Genomic DNA, 13,535 nt, shown 5'->3' with positions numbered 1-13,535 from the left:
CTGAGTGAGTTTACAGTAACAAGTATTCAGAGTCATTATATACATTAAAATTTATTTGTAATTTTATGCTTCCATCTAGACTGCTTACAATGCCACCGATCTTGCTTCCAATTCTGCCCCCTTGAGCATCCCCGATTTTAATCGCTCAACCATCGGTGGCCGTGCCTTCAGCTGCCTGGGCCCCAAGCTCTGGAGCTCTCTCCCTAAGCCTCTCCGCCTCTCTATCTCTCTTTCCTCCTTTAAGACATTCCTTAAAACCTACCTCTGTGACTAAGCTTTTGGTCATCTGCCCTAATTTCCTCTTCTGTGGTTCGGTGTCAAATTTTTGTCTTATAGCATTCCTGTGAAGTGCCTTGGGATGTTTTACAATGTTAAAGTAGCTATATAAATAAAAGTTGTTGTTGTTGTGTCATCGGCAAACATAGAAACATAGAAACAGAGAAAATAGGTGCAGGAGTAGGCCATTCAACCCTTCGAGCCTGCACCACCATTCAATAAGATAATGGCTGATCATTCCCTCAGTATCCCATTCCTGCTTTCTCTCCATACTCCTTGATCCCTTTAGCCATAAGGGCCATATCTAACTCCCTCTTGAATATATCCAATTAACTGGCATCAACAAATCTCTACGGCAGGGAATTCCACAGGTTAACAACTCTCTGAGTGAAGAAGTTTCTCCTCATCTCAGTCCTAAATGGCCTACTCCTTATCCTAACACTGTGTCTCCTGGTTTTGGTCTTCCCCAACATTGGGAACATTCTTCCCGCATCTAACCTGTCCAATCCCGTCAGAATCTTATACGTTTCCATGAGATCCCCTCTCATCCTTCTAAACTCCAGTGCATAAAGGCCCAGTTGATCCAGTCTCTCCTCATATGTCAGTCCAGCCATCCCTGGAATCAGTCTGGTGAACCTTCGCTGCACTCCCTCAATATCAAGAACGTCCTTCCTCAGATTAGGAGATCAAAACTGAAAACAATATTGCAGGTGAGGCCTCACCAAGGCTCTGTGCAACTGCAGTAAGACCTCCCTGCTCCAATACTCAAATCCCCTAGCTATGAAGGCCAACATGCCATTTGCCTTCTTCACCGCCTGCTGTACCTGTATGCCAACTTTCAATGACTGATGAACCATGACACCCATGGTCTCGTTGCACCTCCCCTTTTCCTAATCTGCCGCCATTCAGATAATATTCTGCCTTCGTGTTTTTGCCACCAAAGTGGATAACCTCACATTTATCTACATTATACTGCATCTGCCATGCATATTGCCCACTCACCTAACCTGTCCAAATCACCCTGCAGCCTCTTAACGCCCTCCTCACAGCTCACACCGCCACCCAGTTTAGTGTCATCTGCAAACTTGGAGATATTACACTCAATTTCTTCATCCAAATCATTAATGTATATTGTAAAGAGCTAGGGTCCCAGCACTGAGCCCTGTGGCACTCCACTAGTCACTGCCTCCCATTCTGAAAAGGACCCGTTTATCCCGACTCTCTGCTTCCTGTCTGCCAACCAATTCTCTATCCACGCCAGTACATTACCCCCAATACCATGTGCTTTGATTTTGCATACCAATCTCTTGTGCGGGATCTTGTCAAAAGCCTTTTGAAAGTCCAAGTACATCACATCCACTGGTTCTCCCTTGTCCAACACGACGAGTTACATCCTCAAAAAATTCCAGAAAATTTGTCAAGCATGATTTCCCTTTCATAAATCCATGCTGACTTGGACCGATCCTGTCCAAGTCTGCTTTCCAAATGCGCTGCTATTTCATCCTTAATAATTGATTCCAACATTTTCCCCACTACTGATGTCAGGCTAACCTGTCTATATTTACCCGTTTTCTCTCTCCCTCCTTTCTTAAAGGTTATTTGTGTCTTCCTTCCTGAAGACAGAACTAAAGTATTTGTTCAATTGGTCTGCCATTGCTTTGTTCCCCATTATAAATTCACCTGAGTCCGACTGCAAGAGATCTACGTTTGTCTTCACTAATCTTTTTCTCTTCACATATGTATAGAAGGTTTTGCAGTCAGTTTTTATGTACTCTATTCTCCCCCTCCTAATTAAACCCTTTGTCCTCCTCTGCTGAATTCTAACTTTTTCCCAGTCCTAAGGTTTGCTGCTTTTTCTGGCCAATTTATATGCTATCCTTAATTTCCCTTGTTAGCCATGGTTGAGCCACCTTCCCCGTTTTATTTTTACTTGAGACAGGGATGTACAATTGCTGAAGTTCATCTGTGTGATCTTTAAAAGTTTGCATTTGCTTATCCACTGTCAACCCTTTAAGTATCCTTTGCCAGTCTATTCTAGCCAATTCACGCCTCATTTCGTCGAAGTTAGCTTTCCTTAAGTTCAGGACCCTAGTTTCTGAATTAACTGTGTCACTCTCCATCTTAATAAAGAATTCTACCATATTATGGTCGCTCTTCCCCAAGGGGCCTCGCACAACAAGATTGTTAATTAGTCCCTTCTCATTACACATCACCCAGTCTAGGATGGCCAGCTCTCTTGTTGGTTTCTCGACATATTGGTCAAGAAAACCATCCCTAATACACTCCAGGAAATCCTCCTCCACCGCATTGCTACCAGCCCAATCAATATGTAGATTAAAGTCGCCCATGATAACTGCTGTACCTTTATTGCACACATCCCTTATTTCTTGTTTGATGCTGTCCCCAACCTCACTACTACTGTTTGGTGGCCTGCACACAACTCCCACCAGCGTTTTCTGCTCTTTGGTATTCCGCAGCTCCACCCATACCGATTCCACATCATCCAAGCCAATGTCCTTCCTTACTATTGCATTAATTTCCTCTTTAACCAGCAACGCTACCCTACCTCCTTTTCCTTTCTGTCTATCCTTCCTAAATTGTTGAGTTCCCAGCCTTGGTCACCCTGGAGCCATGTCTCCGTGATGCCAATTACATCATATCCATTAACTGCTACCTGTGCAGTTAGTTCGTCCACCTTATTCCAAATACACCTCGCATTGAGGCACAGAGCCTTCAGGCTTGTCTTTTTAACACACTTTGTCCCTTTAGAATTTTGCTGTAATGTGGCCCATTTTGTTTTTTGCCTTGGGTTTCTCTGCCCTCCACTTTTACTATTCTCCTTTCTATCTTTTGCCTCTGTCTCCCTTTTATTTCCCTCTGTCTCCCTGCATAGGTTCCCATCCCCCTGCCATATTAGTTTAACTCCTCCCCCACAGCACTAGCAAACACTCCCCCTTGGACATTGATTCCAGTCCTGCCCATGTGCAGACTGTCTGGTTTGTACTGTTCCCCCCTCTCCCAGAACCGGTTCCAATGCCCCAGGAATTTGAAACATGGATGTGTGGCTCTCTATCCCATCATCTAAGTCATTAATAAGTGCAATGAATAGTTGAGGCCTCTGTGGGACACCACGCGTCACAACCTGCCCTTTACCCGAGTGGGGCAGATGCCTTATCGTGTCACACATTGCATGATAGTCACATCTTTTCCTTTCCTCTGCAATGCTGTCCCCTTTCCCTTCCGCCAGTTATTCTGTGTTTACCTCAGGTTTAGGTACCCGGGTACACGGACCGAGCAATAGACAGAGCAGAGAGAAGTGAAATGCCTCCACATTAATGATCCACTGTTCCCACTGATTCACTCAGCAGCGTTAGTGCAGGTCGGGGCTATAGAGCTGGAACATCATGGCGGACATGCGGTGAGGGTTCATGGCAGAGGAGCAGCGGCGGATCGTGGGCGGAGGTGCGGTGAATCAGTGTACGGGGCCCAGAAGATCCAAGAGCCCAGGGGTAGCACGGGCCAGCCCACACTGCGATATCTGTGTGCACTAGGTCCGTGCAGCAGAGCTGGTCTCCAGTCATCCTGGTTAACCCTTGCCACTGGACCAAGACCTCGCTCTGTCAAGCCCGTGTGGTGGCTGGTGTGCAACGGTCACCCCATGTTAAATAAATCCACGCACAGGCGTCTTCTACCGCTGGAGTTCAAGACTGGAACATCGGGTCCTTCATTGAAACATCTGTGAACTCATGTAGAAACATAGAAACATGGAAACATAGAAAATAGGTGCAGGAGTAGGCCATTCGGCCCTTGTAGCCTGCACCGCCATTCAATGAGTTCATGGCTGAACATGCAACTTCAGTACCCCATTCCTGCTTTCTCACCATACCCCTTGATTCCCCTAGTAGTAAGGACTCCATCTAACTCCTTTTTGAATATATTTAGTGAATTGGCCTCAACAACTTTCTGTGGTCGAGAATTCCACAGGTTCACCACTCTCTGGGTGAAGACATTCCTCCTCATTTCGGTCCTAAATGGCTTACCCCTTATCCTTAGACTGTGTCCCCTGGTTCTGGACTTCCCCAACATTGGGAACATTCTTCCTGCATCTAACCTGTCTAACCCCGTCAGAATTTTTAACGTTTCTATGAGGTCCCCTCTCATTCTTCTGAACTCCAGTGAATACAAGCCCAGTTGATCCAGTTTTTCTTGATAGGTCAGTCCCGCCATCCCGGGAATCAGTCTGGTGAACCTTCGCTGCACTCCCTCAATAGCAAGAATGTCCTTCCTCAGGTTAGGAGACCAAAACTGTACACAATACTCCAGGTGTGGCCTCACCAAGGCCCTGTACAACTGTAGCAACACCTCCCTGCCCCTGTACTCAAATCCCCTCGCTATGAAGGCCAACATGCCATTTGCTTTCTTAACTGCCTGCTGTACCTGCATGCCAACCTTCAATGACTGATGTACCATGACACCCAGGTCTCGTTGCACCTCCCCTTTTCCTAATCTGTCACCATTCAGATAATAGTCTGTCTCTCTGTTTTTACCACCAAAGTGGATAACCTCACATTTATCCACATTATACTTCATCTGCCATGCATTTGCCCACTCACCTAACCTATCCAAGTCGCTCTGCAGCCTCATAGCATCCTCCTCGCAGCTCACACTGCCACCCAACTTAGTGTCATCCGCAAATTTGGAGATACTACATTTAATCCCCTTGTCTAAATCATTAATATACAGTGTAAACAGCTGGGGCCCCAGCACAGAACCTTGCGGTACCCCACTAGTCACTGCCTGCCATTCTGAAAAGTACCCATTTACTCCTACTCTTTGCTTCCTGTCTGACAACCAGTTCTCAATCCATGTCAGCACACTACCCCCAATCCCATGTGCTTTAACTTTGCACATTAATCTCTTGTGTGGGACCTTGTCGAAAGCCTTCTGAAAGTCCAAATATACCACATCAACTGGTTCTCCCTTGTCCACTCTACTGGAAACATCCTCAAAAAATTCCAGAAGATTTGTCAAGCATGATTTCCCTTTCACAAATCCATGCTGACTTGGACCTATCATATCACCTCTTTCCAAATGCACTGCTATGACATCCTTAATAATTGATTCCATCATTTTACCCACTACCGATGTCAGGCTGACCGGTCTATAATTCCCTGTTATCTCTCTCCCTCCTTTTTTAAAAAGTGGGGTTACATTGGCTACCCTCCACTCCATAGGAACTGATCCAGAGTCAATGGAATGTTGGAAAATGAATGTCAATGCATCCACTATTTCCAAGGCCACCTCCTTAAGTACTCTGGGATGCAGTCCATCAGGCCCTGGGGATTTATCGGCCTTCAATCCCATCAATTTCCCCAACACAATTTCCCGACTAATAAGGATTTCCCTCAGTTCCTCCTCCTTACTGGACACTCCGACCCCTTTTATATCCAGAAGGTTGTTTGTGTCCTCCTCAGTGAATACCGAACCAAAGTACTTGTTCAATTGCTCCGCCATTTATTTGTTCCCCGTTATGACTTCCCCTGATTCTGACTGCAGGGGACCTATGTTTGTCTTTACTAACCTTTTTCTCTTTACATATCTATAGAAACTTTTGCAATCTGTCTTCATGTTCCCTGCAAGCTTCTTCTTGTACTCCATTTTCCCTGCCCTAATCAAATCCTTTGTCCTCCTCTGCTGAGTTCTAAATTTCTCCCAGTCCCCGGGTTCGCTGCTATTTCTGGCCAATTTGTATGCCACTTCCTTGGCTTTAATACTGTCCCTGATTTCCCTTGATAGCCACGGTTGAGCCACCTTCCCTTTTTTATTTTTACGCCAGACAGGAATGTACAATTGTTGTAGTTCATCCATGCGGTCTCTAAATGTCTGCCATTGCCCATCCACAGTCAACCCCTTCAGTATCATTCGCCAATCTATCCTTGCCAATTCACGCCTCATACCTTCAAAGTTAGTCATCCTCGTTCGAGGGACCGCCGATGATGATGTTGTGCAGACATTCACCATTGTTTGAAAGGAGGCATTACTGGACATAGCAGGGCATTATAATCGGGATCAGACTTACCTCCTGGCGAGAACAACAACTTACAGTTATACAGCACCTTTAGCATCCCAGGTGCATTCTCAGACACAATTTGAATAAAAGGAAGATATTAGGACAGGTGAACAAAAGCTTGGTCAGAGGTAGGTTTTAAGGAATATTTGAAAGGAGGAGAGAGGCGGAGAGGCTGAAGGATTGAAATCCAGAGCTTAGGGCCTTGGTAACTGAATGCATGGCCACCAATGGAGGTGCGATTAAAATTGGGGAAATGCACAGGGAAATCTTGGGGGATTGTATGGCTGGAAGCGGTTAGGTAGTTGGGGAGGAGCGAGACCATGGAGGGATTTGACCACAGGGATGAGATTTTTAAATTTGAAGCATTGCCAGTGTAGGTCAGCGAGCACAGGGGGTGATGGGTGAGCGGGACTTGGTGCAAGTTAGGACACGGGGCAGCGAGCACAGGGGGTGATGGGTGAGTGGGACTGGGTGCGAGTTAGGACATGGGGCACAGGGGGTGATGGGTGAGCGGAACTCGATGCGAGTTAGGACACGGGGCACAGGGGGTGATGGGTGAGCAGGACTTGGTGCGAGTTAGGACACGGGATAGTGAGCACAGGGGGTGATGGGTGAGCGGGACTTGGTGCGAGTTAGGACACAGGGCAGTGAGCACAGGGGGCGATGGGTGAGCAGGATTCAGTGCGAGTTAGGACATGGGGCAGTGAGCACAGGGGGTGATGGGTAAGTGGGACTGGGTGCGAGTTAGGACATGGGGCACAGGGGGTGATGGGTGAGCGGGACTGGGTGCGAGTTAGGACACGGGGTACAGGGGGTGATGGGTGAATGGGACTGGTGTGAGTTAGACATGGGGCAGTGAGCACAGGGGGTGATGGGTGAGCGGGACTCAGTGCGAGTTAGGACACGGGGCAGTGAGCACAGGGGTTGATGGGTGAGCGGGACTTGTGGTGAGTTAGGTCACGTGGCAGCTGAGTTTCAGATGCGCTGATGTTGATGGCCCGCACCTACCTCTGTGGGGCAAAATCCAACTTGTCTCCAGTCTGGGAGTTGGCAATGTGGTGCTGAACATTCAGGCGGATGTCATCCTGTGATGCTTTGTTGGTGTCCAGTGAATAGAGTTGCTCAGAAACAGCGAGTAGTTCCTGATCGCTGAAACCCACTCCAGGATCATTTCCTGCAGTCAATCAAACTCACTTCATCAACACCAGACACTGTCCTCGCGTGACACTTAAACCCTATCAGTGAAACAGAGAGAAAGAGAGAGAGAATGAGAGAGAGGGAGAGAGGAAGAGAGAGAGAGTGTGAGAGAGGGGAGAGAGAGAGGGAGAGAGGGGAGAGAGAGGGAGAGTGACAGAGGGGTGAGAGAGATAGTGAGAGAGAGAGGGAGAGAGGGGAGAGAGAGAGGGGGAGAGGGGGAGAGGGAGAGAGAGGGAAAGAGAGAGAGAGAGGGAAAGAGAGAAAGAGTGAGAGAGGGGAGAGATAGTGAGAGAGGGAGAGAGAGAGAGTGAGAGAGGGGAGAGAGAGATAGTGAGAGAGAGGGGGAGAGAGGGGAGAGAGAGAGGGGGAGAGAGTGAGAGAGAGAGTGAGAGATATTGAGAGAGATATTGAGAGAGAGAGAGAGACAGAGAGCGAGACGGAACGATACAGAGAGAGAGAGACACAGAAAGAGCGAGCGGGTGTGCAAACCCAGGCAGTATTGACACTTACCCCCACAGCGAGAGGAATAATCCTGGCAGCAGTTGTGGTGCTGGCTGCACTTGCTGTTGCAGTGACAGGTGTTGCTGGGGCTATAAGCCTCGCTGCATCTTCCCTCACAGGACGATGTTGCTGCAATGATTGTAAACAGCAAATTTAGTTGCGTGTGAGCTGGAACCTCAGCGGGTGTGTCAGAGCAAGTGTGCCAGCTCCCCAGGGGACTGGGCGTGTGCAGGCCCAGAGAGCCACGGACACGCCAACATCATGGCAGGTTCAGGCAGACACACAACAAGATGGTCAGACATCGCCAGGCGCTTCACGGGGGATGGTCAGACAACATGTGACCCCGAGTCACAGACGGAGATATTCGGACAGGTGACCCAAAGCTTGATCAAAGAGGGAGGTTTTAAGGAGCGTCCTCAAGGTGGCGAAGCGGAGAGGTTTAGGGAGGGAGTTCCACACCTCAGGGCCTCAGCATCTGGAGGCACGGCCATCAATGATGGAGCGATTAAAATCGGGTGATGCACAAGAGGGCAGAATTGGAGGGCTGAGATCTTGGAAGGCTGGAGGAGATTACAGAGCTGTGGAGGGGCGAGATCAGGGAGGGATTTGAAAACAAGGATGAGAATTTTGAACTTGATGCGGTACCGGACCAGGAGCCAATGTGGGTCAGCGAGCACAGTGGGTGATGGGTGAATGGGACAAGTTAGGATATAGGCAGCAGTTCACGGAGGGTGGAAGATGGGAGGCCAGCCAGGAGTGCGTTGGAATAGTCAAGTCGAGAGGTAACAAAGGCATGGATGGGGGTTTGAGCCGCAGATGAGTTGAGGCAGGGGCAGAGACGGGTGATGTTACGGAGGTGGAAGGAGGTGGTCTTGGTGATGGAGAGGATTTGGGGTCGGTCGCTCAGCTCGAGGTCAAATAGGACACGGAGGTTGTGAACAGTCTGGTTCAGACTCGGACAGTGGCCAGAGAGAGGGAATGCAGTCACAATTACTCTCAATGTTTCTTTATTTGTCATGTGAACGATCTGTTAGCTTTGAGAATATAATGGTTTGATTACGTACAGTTACACAGGTTGTAATCGTGACAGCAGTCTCCATGTCTGACACATGCACTGTTGCACTGACAGTGGTAATTGTGGTCGACCTTCTCTCCGCAGCGATTCACACACGTGTCTGTACTCCCTGTCAACAACACAAGAGATTAACGGACCAACCACGCCTCCCTCAGCTGCCCATCTCTGGAGGGCACCAGCACCTCACCGGGGTCCGTTTCCATGGGAACAGGATTACATCTCCATTAATCAGATGTGAGCCTAGACAGTGAGCCCAAGGAATTCAGTCACACCGAGAAATGGCTACCTGGGCCCCAGGGACACTCAGTGCATGGGAACAATCACATCATGGCCCTCCTCCCACTCCAGCTCACTACCTCACTCATTGATACATTCATAATCAGCTCAATTTGTCATGGACAGCTACAGAAAATAATCAACAAGGTCAATGGAATGCTGGCCTTTATATATCGAGGACTAGAATACAAGGGGGTAGAAGTTATGCTGCAGCTGTGCAAAGCCCTGGATAGACCACACACTGTGAGCAGTTCTGGGCACCACACCTTAGGGAGGATATATTGGCCTTGGAGGGAGTGCAGTGTGGGTTTACCAGAATGATACCCGGACTGTAAGGGTTAAATTACAAAGAGAGATTACACAAATTAGGGTTGTACTCCCTGGAATTTAGAAGGTTAAGGGGTGATCTGATGGAAGTTTTCAGGATATTAAGGGGAACAGACAGGGTGGATAGAGAAAAACTGTTCCCGCTAGTTGGGGAGTCTAGGACTTGGGGCACAGTCTAAACATTAGAGCCAGACCTTTCAGGAGTGAAATTAGGAAACATTTCTACACACAAAGGCTGATGGAGGTTTGGAACTCCCTTCCACAAACGGCAATTGATGCTGGGTTAACTTTAAATCTGAGATTGAAAGATTTTTGTTAACCAAAGGTAATAATTGATATGGGGCAAAGGTCTACGGAGTTAAGTCACAGATGAATCATGATTTAATTGAATGGTGGAATAGGCTCAGGGGGTTGAATGGCCTCCTCCTGTTCCAATGTTCCTATGTCCTAATTTAAGGCAGGCAGGATAATCATTGTTTTGGAGCAGTAACCGTCCATAAACACTTGATCGCAAACAATCGTCCAGCAATAGTTGTCAATCAGCCCTGGGATATACTGAGATCGGCGCTGGTAACTGGCAGTGTTAGCAATGGGTAAAGTAACGACTTCACTAACACACTGGTCACATTATAAACTAGTAAACCAGTCATAACAGTAAATAGTCACGTTACCAACCAGCAATGCTAATCAGATCTATAACTCATCGCGTTATAAACTAGTAAACTAGTCATGTCAGTAACTAATCATGTTATCGATGAGTAAGTTAGTTATATCAGTAACTAGTTATGATATAGAATGGTTGCATTATAAACTGTTAATGGTATCAGTAGTTGGACTTCATTCTTTCAATGACATATTGTAGAATTTACCAATATCTCGCAAAGATTCCAGGTATCTTTCCCCTGCAGAGGAGAAGAATCCCTCTCTGGGCTTTTAAAATGAGTTTAAAGGGGCAGACGAAGCCTGCGGGGGATAAAAGGGAATGCATTCATGGAGACCCCCCCCCCCCCCCAGTGTTGGGACTCATAGGAAAGGGAATTCAAAATGGACCTAAATTACAGAAGCTTGAGATCCCCTAAACATCTATGGGAAGGAGCATATCAATTTTAAGATTCTACAACATTTTGGCTGTGAAAAAGATTTACCAAATACAGGAGGTGGGGCCAACCTCTGAAGCAAATTCGTGTATTAAGGATCCCAGGCTATTCACCCCCAAAGAGATAATCGAATTACCCAATCAAGCACAATGGAAATCATGGTCAGGAAACTGGGCAATCCTAAAACAATGCAAAACCAGTGATAGCACATTCTCACACCCTAATCGAGTTACTGCTGACAAAGGAGACATTTGAAGATCAAGGGACAGAACAGTTTAAACAGAGCCCAAGAGATTTGATGGGAGATAACGGAGACTTTTTTGGGATATATCTATCCCCCAGTTTTACAAGGAAAAACTAGCAGAACACAGACTGGAACTCGCACAGACTTGAACAGAACACAGACTGGAACTCGCACAGACTCGAACAGAACACAGACTGGAATTCGCACAGACTCGAACAGAACACAGACTGGAACTTGCACAGACTCGAACAAGGACACAGATGGGAACACAGACACAGACACAAGCAGCCTGCTTCCGCTACAGTGAAGAAATGGCATAGTGAAGGAAACTACCAGAACTCATCAAGTACTGACCGAGCACGAGGCCCACGAAACGGAAGGTTGTCACAACCAAATTGACAACCACTCTACAATCTACTTCTGAACAACCCAACAGGGGAGAAATCACCAAAAGGGACAAACTAAAACTATTCCTAACCTCATACATCCAAAACGCAACTTAGCGCATCAACGGACGCACCCCAACCGAAGACTACACAGTCCGAAGTCCTCTCCTCCGTCCGGGGTACGGCTCGCCTAGAAGGCCAAGTTCAGCGAACCCCGAAACCGCGATTCACCGGCAACTGTCTAAAGGGATTGGTGAGCATAGCCCCTGAACCCCCAGAGCGATAACTTAGTTAGTCAGGGGAATTGGGAGGGGGGAGGTTGGGATAACTCGTTTAAATGTATCTGCATTCTCCTCTTTACCCCATTTAGAGTTTAAGCTGTATTCTTTTCCCCACAGGCTGTAATTTAACATTTGATTTAATGTGTTGTACCCCTCAGTGTGTATTGGTCTGTGTGTGTTGTTAAAGGTGTGCCTTTTTCTTCTTTTTAAACACAATAAAGCCATACCTGCTTCCTACCTTGAAACCGATTGTCTGTCCAAGTCTGTCACAGTCCCTTCATAATTTCAGTGTCTAGAACCAAGGATGTGGGAGCAATTCGGAACTGCTCATATAAGGTCAGAAGGGAAACCTGACCCCCTGCAAACCACTCCTTACAATATTTAAAGCAGATTGGAGATACTGGCATCCGGTGAGTGTGCCGTGTGGTGGTGAGATGCAGTAGGCGGATAGTGGGCCACACTGATATACACTGTGTGATGCAATTGCACAAAATCACCTCAAATACTTCTGTCCTTATTTTCAAGGAGACATAACCAAATTATTTTCGTCAAATTAAATGCGTGGATGGAAGAATTTGCTCCAAACTCATTAACCCTTCGACCAGCAATATCAACATCATATTCATTCTTAACATGTTATGCTCACCAGTTAATATCTACGTATGCAAAATGACTTTAATTATAACATTGTCCATTTCCCCCTGCCCCTTGCTCACAGTGGGCTCTAGGTCCGTGACCTGGCCATGCCTCAGTGTGGGGCCACAGTGAGTGTCGTCAGGACAACAACTCCGGGAGTGGCATCCTCCAGCTTGTTTCTAATCCCACAACTCTCCCATCGAAGCCCAAACTGCTCATCGCTTCATTTACCCATCAAACCCCAGTGCCCTAACTCACTCATCCCCCAGTGCCTTCACTCAACCATCCCTCCAGTGCCCTAACACCCATCCTTCCAGTGCCCTAACTCACCCATTCTCCAGTGCCCTAACTCACTCATCCCTCCAGTGCCCTAACTCACCCATCCCCCAGTGCCCTAACTCACCCATCCCCCAGTGCCCTAACTCACCTATCCCCCAGTGCCCTAACTCACCCATCCCCCAGTGCCCTACCTCACCCATCCCTCAGTGCCCTAACTCACCCATCTCCCAGTGCCCTTACACACCCTCGATATCGCCCAGCTTTATTCCTCTAACTGTGTAGTTACAGCTGCAGTTTTCTACAGTCTCTCTGGTACCCACATTCCTGGCAGAGTCAGCGAAGTAATAATTAAGCTGTGAGAATTGATGGTCTGCTGTTCTGGGACACACCCGCTTGACTCCCACCCTCAGCTTATACTGCTCCCATTAATCGCAGGGCCCCGGGCAGGAGTCACCAGTGAGACGAGAAAGCAACGATCGCATTTCTCACAAAGCTTCACACATTGAGGAAAGGAATGCGAATGAATGGCAAACTACAGCATGGAGTGGAAAAGCAGACACTCACTGGTTTGGAGGGTCCCTGCAGCAGCTGAGCACAGGAGCACAGACAGCATCACGAGAGGCAACATCATGGCGAGGCTGGCCTGTCCCGACAATGGCTTCAATCCTCTGGCACCATTCTTTAATTCACAGAGCTGACCAATCACACTGCAGCCTGGAAACACTGAAGCAGTGCCAGGCTGGGAGATATCCTGGGAATTCACACAGCACTGCCTGCTGTGATATTCCCACAAATTAACATAAAATCACTGGAGTCTAAACTCATCTGTTGGGGTAAAAGGACACTTCTCTCCCTCGGGGTGGACTAACTGATATAGTTAATCAACACCT

The 13,535-nt window shown here is 47.6% G+C and overlaps 1 protein-coding gene across 1 annotated transcript in view; it reads right to left on the bottom strand.

Annotated features, from left to right (window-relative positions):
* The window catches only part of endou (endonuclease, polyU-specific), a 113,400-nt gene extending 100,121 nt beyond the window's left edge, over positions 1–13,279 (bottom strand). Inside the window, exons 1-4 of the mRNA XM_070892805.1 lie at positions 13,210–13,279; positions 9,109–9,228; positions 8,054–8,173; positions 7,355–7,520 (exon numbers count right to left, since the gene is read on the bottom strand). Of these exons, the coding sequence (XP_070748906.1) occupies positions 7,355–7,520; positions 8,054–8,173; positions 9,109–9,228; positions 13,210–13,276 (473 nt within the window). The 5' untranslated portion in view covers positions 13,277–13,279. The remainder of the gene's footprint in view (positions 1–7,354; positions 7,521–8,053; positions 8,174–9,108; positions 9,229–13,209) is intronic.
* Between the last annotated feature and the right edge of the window lie 256 nt (positions 13,280–13,535).

Source organism: Pristiophorus japonicus, chromosome 11, assembly GCF_044704955.1.
Source record: "Pristiophorus japonicus isolate sPriJap1 chromosome 11, sPriJap1.hap1, whole genome shotgun sequence".
Taxonomy (NCBI): Eukaryota; Metazoa; Chordata; class Chondrichthyes; family Pristiophoridae; genus Pristiophorus; species Pristiophorus japonicus.
Note: the sequence above shows the minus strand (reverse complement) of the source record. Positions and strands in the feature narration are given on the sequence as shown.